General features: G+C 37.1%; 1 protein-coding gene across 1 annotated transcript; it reads right to left on the bottom strand.

Moving 5' to 3' along the window:
- Positions 1 to 48: 48 nt before the first annotated feature.
- Positions 49 to 3,062, bottom strand: LOC116145194. Its single transcript, XM_031430623.1, has 6 exons — positions 2,511 to 3,062; positions 1,770 to 2,397; positions 1,588 to 1,677; positions 1,183 to 1,239; positions 962 to 1,068; positions 49 to 330 (listed from the first exon to the last, which is right to left on the bottom strand). The coding sequence occupies exons 1-6, from the start codon at positions 3,060 to 3,062 to the stop codon at positions 49 to 51; spliced, it is 1,716 nt and encodes a 571-aa protein (XP_031286483.1).
- Positions 3,063 to 12,109: the final 9,047 nt, after the last annotated feature.

Here is a 12,109-nt window from a genome sequence, read left to right as displayed (position 1 = left end):
GGCACAGAAAATAAACACTTACATCCAGCATGGAGCCTAACTGGACTATCACTTCACCCAACTTGGTGGAGGCCAAAAGATCTTAGAACATTCAGCAAAGAGGTGACGAACAGTCCGATCCTTCAAGTCAAAAATCCCACCATCTATTCCAGGGAGAAAACCATCAATTCTGGAGGGACCATGTTTGAAATAAATAGATTTCCCTTTACATCCGGAGAACTCTTTAGCCGAAAGAGAGAAGGAACAATCATCACCCAGAAAAAACACTCTATCCTCCAATCCATCCTCCACCTCAACCCACTCACACATCTCTTCATCAAGCTTATAAACCTTGAAACAATGTCGTTCATGTCTCCATGGCCAGCACTTGATAATTAATGTTGGTGTCTTAGGCCGGAGAATGCTAAGGAAAAGAAAAATGAGAAAATAAATTGAGAGAAGGTTATAAAATGTTTCATTAAGCTTTCAATTTATACAACCAAACAGCCCAAAATATCCACTGTTACACCAACTTTTGCAGGGATATTTTACATATTTGAATTTAAATTTAAACATCCAACTAATACATGTACAAAGCCTTTCAATTACAGGTCTTAATCACAACCAATATTTTAAAAACTGACCCGGAACAAAACCCGGCAAGAGGAATGGGTCCCCGGTCGACCGGTTTAACCGATTGATGGTTCAATTGGTGAACAGTAATTTGATGATATCAGCATGATTACGTCATCAAAATACTGTTCACAGAATACATTTCTTTCCCAAATTTTACTCTAAAGTCCAAATCATAAACCCCAAAATAAAAAATCCATAGCAAAACATCATCAAATATCATTATATCAATAATACAAATCAAAATAACAAAATGAATGAAGAAAAATAACATAATAGTTGTTTCAAGTTTTCCACTTTCAAGTCAACGACTTAACATTTCAACATTCTAACAAAAATTGATCTTCACCAAATGGTCCTCAATCAATCTATCCATCACTCCATCCTCAATTAAAATTGACAATTCAGACACCACCTGATGGATAATCGTCATCATTATTAGCATCGCGACATCATCTACAAAAAAATTCTAGCAAAAAAAAAAATCATAAGTTAAATCTTCCCATTTAAACTAATTGAATATAAACTTGTTAATACCAAATTGAAATTGTTTAAAAAATTGTAAATAACCTTCTGAAACATCTGTTGAGTCATAATAAGAATGGTGATCATCAGATTCACCACCATCTACAGGAATAGCTCATTCTCCATATAATGATTGTTCCAATTCATCATAATTAAGCTCACCAACCTCCTCTTCCTCATCAACTATCCACCATTCAGTTTTATCAATACTCTCATAATCAATAGGATCATATGTAATTTTCTTGTAACAACTCCTGAAATAGCAAAATTAAATATTCAAATCATGACCAATAAAGACATCAACAAAAATAATAAAATGAAGAAGACTTCATACCTATTTTGCAAACGCAAGTTATAATGAGTGAAAAACCAAATCATTCAACCGTGGATGCTCCAATCTATTCCTCTTTTTAGTATGTATGCGTTCAAAAATACTCAAATTTTGCTTACATCCGGAAGAGGCCGAAGTTTGACTTAGAATTTTGATTGCAAACTTTTGCAAATTTGGAGTACTAAACCTAAATGTCCTCCACCATTCATCTAATTGAGAATAAAAATATAAATTACATAAGAAATAAACACAATTTCATAACTTAAAAATTAGACTTAAAAAGTTAATAACTATTACATACCTGGCCGTGTAGTTTTGCATGTTTGAAAAACAAGCTCACGAGAAAAGCTTTCTAGACGATCTCGATATAATCTACTCTCCTCCAGTAACGTTGTCTTGCTCATTTTGAATGCACTTGCTTTATTGTCAATAGTGTCAAGAAAACCATACATGACCTCAGGTTTTTTGGAAAAAGTGTCCTCGTCATATTTAAAAGTAGGATTCAAATAATATGCTGCTGCATGAAGATCACGGCGTAACATCCTATCCCAACGCATCTTGATAATTGTTGTATAAGGCTTGTACAAAATTTTCTTGTTCTTAAACAGCTTCTTGATTCCCATCCTCGTTTTGTACATGCCATCATACACATATTCTATTGAAGACCTCTCATCTGAGTCTAAAATCCGGACCATATGCATCAATGGACTCACAACTTTGGAAACTATACCAATGTCATCCGAGAACTGGTTATCTAGAACTATGGAAATAAAGGCTTTGCCTTTATTAGTTTTTGCATATCGGCACTCCACAAAAGTTCTATCTGTCACTGTAGATTGCAAGTCATGTTTGTGCTGATGTAGGCTGCTCAATGCAATGAAAGTTGTGGCAAAACAGGTTGCACCTAGGCTTATAATTTCTGTCATACCCTATTCAAGTGATAGACAATAAATGTTAGTACTTGGTAAATTATTAAAAAGTGTACATATATAATATATCTTGACAATGTAAATTATAAACATATGAAGTAAAGGTATATAACCTGTTTTTTCCTCAGCAAAGCCAGCACAAAGGAATGATTATACACAAACTTTGTAACCTCAGATGCATGTGTCGAAAGGTTGACTATATGACTCATCTCAGCCATGTCTTTCAACATCAAATTAATGCAATGTGCTGCACAAGGAGACCAAGTAATACTGCTATATTTTTCAGACAACATTCTTCCAGCAGTTTTATAGTTTGCTCCATTGTCAGTGACAAGATGGACAATATTGTTTGGTCCAACCCATAAAACTATTTCCTCAAACAAGCCAAACAATGTTGCAGCATCCTTTACAACATTTGAAGCATCCACTGATTTCACAAAACACACTCCTTTAGGACAGTACACTAGAAAATTAATCAGCGACCTATGTGAATTATCTATCCAACCATCAACCATTAAAGTACATCTAACATCCTCCCAAGTTTTCTTGTAACTATCAACAAGTAATTGCACTTCTTTCTTAGCATCTCTCAATAAATTCACACGCAAATTATGGTAAGTTGGGATTTTATACCCAGGACCAATTGCAGCTATAGCATCCGCCATAGGTTGAAAATAAATTGAATTAATAACATTAGTTGGGACGCAAGAATCATAAAATAACCTTGCAATAGCCATGTCCACTCTCCACTTAGCTTCTTTTCAGGCTAAAACACTCCTAATTGAGGGCTGACACCCAGCCTTAGTCCTTGGAGCAAAATAGTCACCTATCCCAATAGATTTTTTTCTTTTACTACTTGCAGTTGAAGTTGGAGCTGGAGCTGGACATGGAGAAACCTCTTCACACTCTTGATCTTCATCTAACATATCACCCTCAAATTGTTGTACACTGGCTCCATAAGGATTGACATTCTTATGAAGTTCAACTTTTTGTTTATTCTTAGCCCCAATTTCATTTAGTGCTTCTCCAATCTTGAATTTAACATCGAAAGGAACTTTAGGGCATTTTCCAACTTCTCCCTTTATACCCGCTAGATGCAATTTAACTTGATAGATTCCTCCACCTCTGATTATCTTACCACAGTAAAGACATGTTAATATTTTCTTTCCATTTTCATTCACGCCCTCATGAACATGTGCCCATGCTATATCATTTCTTCCTTGAAAAGTTTGTGAAACATCCATGGAAGTAGATTGTTGACAAGACCCAGATGATGACATATTCTTTGTCTTTAATCTTGATCTCTACCCTAGCAAGTGGCAACACAAATAAAAAATAAGTTAGTAATTACATGTATCCGAAAAAACAGTGTATTAGAAAACTTTATACCACTTGTCCATAATTTTTTACAGAATTACATGTATTCTAACAAATATTTCCATAATGAACTCCTAAATCTCTAAAAAAAGTGGAAGGGACAATACATGCATAGGTTCTGCCTACATTGTATTATACTATTATCCTTCACTTTTACATGTTGTTGACCACTTTCTCAATGTTTAGAAGATCTTCACTAACCATTGATTCTTTTATGATCTTTAATAAATTAATGCCGAAACAAAAACTGCTCAAATTTTGCATACTTCTATAATACATAATCACAGTATTACAATAAAAATTACCAACAATTCAGAACTGGTTCACCAATCAAGTTAAATCTTATAGGTTTGAATGAATTCAATAACTTTTACAAAACAAAAATTAAATATAATGTTTTGGTGTTCCCATTTCGGTTTAGACTTCAGAGTTTACTAAACCACAAAGCCACAAACTACGAAGGCTTCCCATTTCGGTTCAGGCCTGATGCCCTGATCATGCACATTCTTTCTTCATCAATCTTTAATCTCAATGCACATTCTAAATTAATTACGAATTTATAAGTTTTTAGGTTGGTAGAGAAGAGTGCTACTTTGTCATTACTCATTAGTTCTCCCTTCAAAGAATCAAAGTTCAAAGTTCAAACATCAATCTGTAAACTGTAAAGCATGGAAGCCTGCTACATTGCAAACTAAGACATCTCATGCACAAGACCTGAAGGCTGAAACAAAGACATGCCTACACCGTGACAGTTACCTACTGGTGAAGATGAGCTGCCGTTCGTTGCCCATCGGGGAGGTGGAGCTCAACTGTGAACAGGGCAACTATAAAGAGCTAAGTCAGATTCAAACAATGTGAAGAAGAGTGTGTGTAGCTCCGAGATCGAGATCGATTGTGCACTGTGCAGCTCCGAGAAGAATCAAGAATGAAGACAATGGATTACGGCGTAGATCGACGGTGATGAAGAGTGGATGCCAGAGAAGATTGCGAAATGAGCGGTACCCCAGCTGACGACGAAGCAAGCCATTGACGGTGAAGGCTGCAGCGATGAGTTTCGACGGTGAAGGCTGCAGTGACGAGTTTCGACGGTGAAGGGAAGACTTTGGCGGTAATTTTCAGAGTTCAATGAGAGTGAAGCTTCAGAGTTCAGACTTTCAAAGCAAAGGGTGGGAAACAGATGAAAATGGGTGGGAAATGCTTGAAAATGGGGGGGAAATGAGGGAAAGGAAATGATATTAGGGTTTACTGTTTAAGTGTTTATTATTAAATTTAATTATTTTATATTATAAATGTTGACCTGGATTTTTTAAAATGGACGGTTGGACTGGTGGGTGCTATAGTACACCGGTCCAACCGCGGCACCAGCGGACAAAACAAAAACGCTGGTTTTTAGGCTCACCCGGCCCTGCTCACTAGCCGGGTCCCGGTTCAACCTGTCGAGCCGGTCCAGGTTTTAAAACATTGATCATAACTAAAATATCAGCAAAATACACCAAACTCAGTAGCGCACACACAGCAGAATGCAAGACAAAAATGTTGAAGATCAACTCCAGCCCATTACAGAACCAATATTTTGATTTCAACCCAAGGAAAATAAAAGCCCAATCCATTTTATCTTAGTCCAAAACAATAGAAGCTTCTCAACAAATGTGGAAGAAAAATATTTTTAGAGAAAATTGTAGAAGGATATAGAAAATAAATTTTTTAGGAGAAGTATGTAGAATGTGATAATAATGTGTGGTTAGAATTATTTCTTAATTTTATATTTATGTGGTGTAGATTGCATGGTGAGAACTATAAATACCCTCCCTTGCATTTGGGTTAGGTATCCTCCAAAAATTAAGTCTTTGTATTCTTAGTTTAAGTGTGGAGTGTTTGTATTTCTCTTCAAATTGTGAGTGGTTTTTGAAAAGTGTTGTAGTATCTTTTATTGTGGGTATAGTACAAGTAATTTGTTTACTTGTTTGGGTCCAACATTAGTAAGTTCAGAGTTGTGTACTCTAAATTTTACTCAACAATTAGTATCAGAGCGGGACGGTCAGGGATCATTCTTGATGGAGTTATCTTGAGTCGTGAGGAGCTTGGTACTCTGCAAGTTTGTTAGTCAAGCTTGTTCGGTATAGTCGAAGTCCTGCCGGCACAATGGGTGACCTTCAAGTAGTTAGAGGAATAAAGAAGCTCAACAACAAAAACTACAACACGTGGGCAACATGTATGGAGTCTTACCTACAAGGTCAGGACCTTTGGGAGGTTGTCGGTGGTGATGAAGTTACACAACCGGTGGCAGAAGATGCCAATGGCATCTTGCGAAAGTGGAAAATTAAAGCAAGCAAAGCATGGGACACTTTTGTTACACTCTTTTCAAAGAAGAATATACAAGACTGCAACTTCTTGAGAACGAGCTGCTATCGATGGCGCAACGTGACATGATGATTGCCCAATACTTTCACAAGGTGAAATCAATATGCTGCGAAATTTCAGAATTTGATCCAACAGCTCCTATTCGGGAAACCAGGATAAAGAGAATAATTATCCATGGTTTGAGACCTGAATATCGAGGGTTCTTTACTACTGTACAAGGATGGCCGACACAACCATCTCTTATTGAGTTTGAGAATTTGCTGGCTAATCAAGAAGCTATGGCTAAGCAAATGGGAGGAGGCTCTCGTCCAGGGGGAGCTTCAAAGAATCGTGGTAATAGCAGAAAATTTGATGGTGAGTGTTACAACTGCGGAAAGATGGATCACATGGCGAAAGATTGTTGGACCAAGAAAAAGCATGTTGAAAGTAATACTGCTACGTCCAGTCCTAAGGAGAATAACGAAAATTATTGGGATGTCGAAGCGATATTCGCTATGGAGGAAGAAGAATTAGCCCTTACGACAACAATACTAGGAAGGATTGACTAAGAGAATGATTGGTTCGTAGACTCGGGCTACTCAAATCATATGACGGATGATAGACAGAAGTTGCAAAATCTGTCTAAATACAAGGAAAATCATGTGGTGGTAAAAGTTGACAGCTCAAGGTTACCGATAACACACATCGGTAAAACAATAGTTACACCTCGGTATAATCCTAACCAGGTGGAACTTAAAGATGTCTACAATGTTCCAGGAATGAAGAAAAATTTGCTATCTGTGGCTCAATTGACATCATCAGGCCACTATGTCCTATTTGGGCCACAAGATGTGAAGGTGTTTCGAGAGCTCAAGATCTCAGAAAAACTAACGATGGACAGACGACGATTGGAGTCAATTTACGTGATGTCAACAGAGTCTGCATATGTAGACAAGACAAGAAAGAACGAGACAATAGACCTGTGGCATATGCAGTTGGGACATGTTAGCTATTCTAAGCTAAGCGTTATGATGAGGAAGTCAATGCTGAAGGGGCTTCCTTAACTTGATGTGTGAACAGACATGGTCTGTGCAGGATGTCAGTATGGTAAAGCACACCAATTGCCATACGAGGAATCAAAGTTTAAAGCAAAAGAACCATTGGAACTAGTTCACTCTGATGTATTCAAACCGTTAAGCAATTGGTAGCGTGCCGAATGCACCAAATTAATTAACCTTACTAACCTAACTACTAAATTGTATATAGGGTGAGCAAGGGTCGGTCCCATAGGGAATGATTCGATTAAATCCTATATTCTATGCCAATAGCCACAATGAAAACAACACAATAAAACCCTAAACAGTGAATATGACAACACAACAGAGTAATGAAAGGGGTTTGTAATCAAGGCAAAACTAAAGTAAAACAAAGAAATATCTAATGGAAGAAAAAATCATATTACAAACAATCAGTTCTCGGTTCAAGATCCACCTACTAAACATGCATTGGACACGAACAAACCGTAACACTATTCTATCTTGTTATTATGGAACTACTGACCCTAGGAAACAACAAGCTCTGTTACCCGAATTCTCCCTTAATCGTCACTACTGAAATAAGCTCTTCAAGTAGATCCTAACCCTCGAACAGCCTAGAATAAGCTCTCTAAGTTTAATTCAATGGCAGCCTTAAGAATTAGGAAAATAGATCAATCTAAGCAACAATCACACAAGCTCGGATTATTTAACTTAGGTTATGTTATTCAAGATGACAGAATGAAAACTTGCCCATAATCATTTATCATCATGTGTTACCCATTGAATAGAAAAAGGACAATTACGGATCACAATTCCTAATTCTAACAGATAAAATTCTGATAAAATAATTCAACAGGCCATTACTAAATCACCCAAACAGAAAATTATAAACAATTAAAACAGAATAACATAAACAATTCCAATAAAAACGAGATTAAGAATAATGTTACTGAAGTTAGGTTACACCAATGACATGAATTTAGGCTTCAAAATCCCCTTGAACTGAAGAAGAAAGATCAGCCTCACATCTTGATGTAGAAAGTAAAAGAAAACCGAAAAAAACTCAAAAATCACCGCTGTTCTCTTTCCTCCCCCCTTTTTAACCTAACAACTCATCAATAAATAACATGTGTTTTCCTTAATTCTACCCCAAGAATCACGGAAATTCTTTCCTAGACGTTTCCTAAAAGATAGACTTCCAGATTTGTCAAAATCTTATCAGATATGGAAAACAGAATTCGTCTCTAGCTTGCACCAGGATTCTCCCAATGTAAAAGATCTTTTCTGGGCTTGGTCACTTCATAAAAATTGTAGTCCTGGATGTGTAGATGAATCTGGGCTTTTGAATCACCCACTTTAGATATCTGACGCTCCAGTTAGGCCTATTCGAAGATTCAATACTCGGCCAAGAATTCCTTCCACGACTAGGATTCTAGGTCCGTTTTGCAACAACTAATGAAGACCCAAACGAACTCGGATTCTCACCCATAATACCTTCCTGGAAAGATTGATTCGTCAACTTTACTTTTTCTGAAGAACACTTTTGCAATTGAGAAATCTGACTCTATGAAAAACCTGAAAACGCAGCACTGGTCAGAATAACAAAAATCCAGAATATCCTAATCTTTTATCACTTATTTCCTAAAGTCCATCCAACTATGCCAAACTCATAAAATAAACTCTAATCAACTCAAATAGGCATAAAACATAACAAAAAACATAATATGGAAGGAATATATCAGCAACCATCAATTGGCGGTATGCGGTACATGGTGACATTCATTGATGACTTTTCACGGTATGTGTGGGTTTTCTTTATGAAAGAAAAATCTGACACATTCTCAAAGTTTAAAGAGTTCAGAGAGTCAACTGAAGGAGAAGTGGGAAAGAAGATCCGTTGCTTGCGCACAGACAATAGGGGAGAATATAGCTTAAGCGAGTTCTCTCAATACCTAAGGGAATGCCGAATACGTCATCAGTACACTTGTGCCAACACGCCACAATAGAATGGTGTAGTGGAGAGAAGGAATCGGTATCTTGTGAAAATTTGTCGGAGTATGCTACATGAAAAGAATGTACCTGGAAGGTTTTGGACTGAAATAATGAGGACTGCAGCCTTTGTGATCAACAGACTTCCACAACCGAGGTTAGCATTTGTTTCACCGTTTCAGAAACTGTGGAACATGAAACCTACAGTTAGCTACTTGTGAGTATTTGGTTGTGTATGTTATGTATGTTAGAGTAGATGCCCTAGAGCCAATCAATTATTGTAGAATTGACTCTTCGTAATAATGTTCATTAATCAATAAAAGACATTTTATTCTATATCGCGTAAATCATTATTATTTCAATATGTATTGATATATGTCCTTAGAATGGTAGAGCCGTGACGAGGGTATTGTTAGAGTCATGAAAGTGACTCTATTTTGGTGATAAAAATACCCCATTTGTGAGTAAATTGAAGTATATTGAGACAATTAAAGAATTTATGAATGCTCAATCTCCTTTGACATGTGATCCTCAATTTGTAACATCTCACGATCTTCATTGGCTTTAAGAATTTCTTTAGAAAGTGCTTGATGATTCTTGTCTTCTTTCATAACTGGTGAGGCATGCATTCTTTGACGAAGAATTCTTTTTTTTTTTTTTTTTTAATTCTTAATTGTGATTATACATCAAAAGCTAATTAAAGAACATCAAGCAATGTCTGATCAGGTTGTCAATCAATTTGAGTTCGTATGTTTACATTCAGCCCATTAAAGAATTCTAAAGCTACTCTATATGGATGTTTATTATAGTCAAGGTGGAGTAACAACCGTCGATATTCAACAATATATTTTCGGACAGATCTCTGGCTCTAACGGCATCTCTAGTACCGTTGGAACAAGATCTACTCGTAATCAGGAGGAAGAAAATCCCCTTGTGACAGCTGCTTCATCTTGTACCATGTTCTAACTGGTGGTTTCCCCTCACGAAATCTTTTAGCCTATAACCTTTCCCACCATGCGAAAGCTCCTCCCTTCAACCTACATGCGACCAGTTTCACTCTTCTCCCCTCCGGGATCTCCATATATTCAAAAAACCTATCTACCTCTGCCATCCAATCAAAAAATTCCTCAATATCTAAATTTCCTCTAAAGCAAGGGATATCTACCTTTAATCTGAATTCATTGGATTCTCTGTCACCATACTAATTTCTGCCATACCCTATGTTCCTTTTAGGTTCTTCATAACAACCATCTTCTTCGTCTGACTCTTCCATGTAAACTGGCTGTCCATGTCCATTTGTAAAAACAGATCTGCCAATAAGTCGTCCATGAGTGACATCATCCTTAGTACGTTGCCTTTCGTCATTCCTATTTTTGTTGGCATCTATGCTAAAAGCATCAAGTCAATTTGCAATTTCTTCAAAGCGTCATTCCAAACGCTAGAATTTGAGATCTATTCGTTGCTTCAAAGCTCTCAACGCCACCCCTTGCGAGGTCTCAGCTCCCTGATCTTCGTCATGAGAACCGTCGCCACCTACAACTTCATCACCTGCCATTAGATTAGACGAATTTTGCTTGCTCTGATACCAACTGACACAGCGAGTTAGCATGATAAAACAAGGCTAGCACTCGACTACACCTTTAGAAATGATAACAAAAGTCTCAATCCAGAAACTTAAACCTTAAAATCTAAAGTAAAATATGAATAATTTATTGAATATTCTATATCTTCAGAAGAAAAATATAATATGTTTACATAGGGTGGTTACGGCCAACCCTAACAAGACTCTAACTAACAAGAAAATAAAATCCTACTTAAACATGATAACTAATTAAAAAAAGAAATCACAACGGTTGACTAATTATAAAATAAGAAAGTAAAATTTAATTAAATTCAAACTTCCTAAATCAACTAAACTCCTAATTAAAATTGAAAACTACTTGAATTCCTAATATGAAACCCTAAATAAATAAGAAAATAAAATAAAGAAATGGAAACAAATTAAATCCTAATTTAACACTATTTTCCCTACATCAAGTCCAACGGTAAGGGTGAACCAAGGAGGCTATGTATGGCTTTAACCCACAATCTTAGATTTGATTCCCCGTTAGGAGGCCGCAATCCTAGGTTCGATTCCTGTTAGAGTCATGAAAGTGACTCTATTTTGGTGATAAAAATACCCCATTTGTGATTAAATTGAAGTATATTGAGACAATTAAAGAATTTATGAATTTATTCACGAAAATCGCTTCCTAATATTTTTCTTATGAATTTAACGTGTTTGGAATGATTTTGGAAAGTATATGAGTTGATATTGGGTTGTGGTTTATGGATTAAGGGTGATTTTGTCTCATTTATGCTATTTAGGGGGTAAAATGTCATGTTTTAAGGGGCTGATTTTGTTACTTTTTAATTGTGCAGGGACTAACTAAAATTTTGCAATTTGTTCAATAAAACAAAAAGTGCAGATCGCGTCCAGGGGGAGGCTGTTCACCCAGTTTTCTGGCGACCCTTTGTCTTCCTCCGGCGACGATCCATCTTCCCAAGCACCGATCCACTATCAACCACCGCAAGCCGCCACCGCAAGTCGCCACACAACACCGCGACGATACGACTTCCCACCACCGCATCGTTTCGTCTTCCCGGCCAGTTTCGGCCATTTTTCGACGACATTCCAGCTCCCCAATGGTAGATCTTCATTCCCCACGGCCGGATCTACACTTCCCTTGCTTCAGCCGCAGCGAAAACCGTCGGAATCCTAGATTTAACCGTCGCGACTCTTCATCTTCCAGGCCAGATCCTGCTCATTTTTGGTGACTTCTCACCTCCCCAGGACCTGATCTGAACTTTCCATCACCAGAGCTTTCCATCGGTACCTTCGGATCCCATTTTCGCCAACGTTTTTCGGAGACCCGCCGGAAAATTAACGTTTTCCGGTGAACCGAGGTTGTTCGTATTCCAGGCTGTCC

This window comes from Pistacia vera, unplaced genomic scaffold (assembly GCF_008641045.1).
Source record: "Pistacia vera cultivar Batoury unplaced genomic scaffold, PisVer_v2 Contig460, whole genome shotgun sequence".
Taxonomy (NCBI): Eukaryota; Viridiplantae; Streptophyta; class Magnoliopsida; order Sapindales; family Anacardiaceae; genus Pistacia; species Pistacia vera.
This window is presented reverse-complemented; position numbering and strand designations above follow the sequence as displayed.

Coding starts and splice junctions, on each gene's coding strand:
- LOC116145194 (XM_031430623.1), bottom strand. CDS start 3,062: ATGGCGGATGCTATAGCTGCAATTGGTCCTGGGTATAAAATCCCAACT. Junction 1,678..1,769: donor ATGCAAAACTACACGGCCAG/GTATGTAATAGT, acceptor ATTCTCAATTAG/ATGAATGGTGGAGGACATTT. Junction 331..961: donor GATTGATTGAGGACCATTTG/GTGAAGATCAAT, acceptor CATTGTTTCAAG/GTTTATAAGCTTGATGAAGA.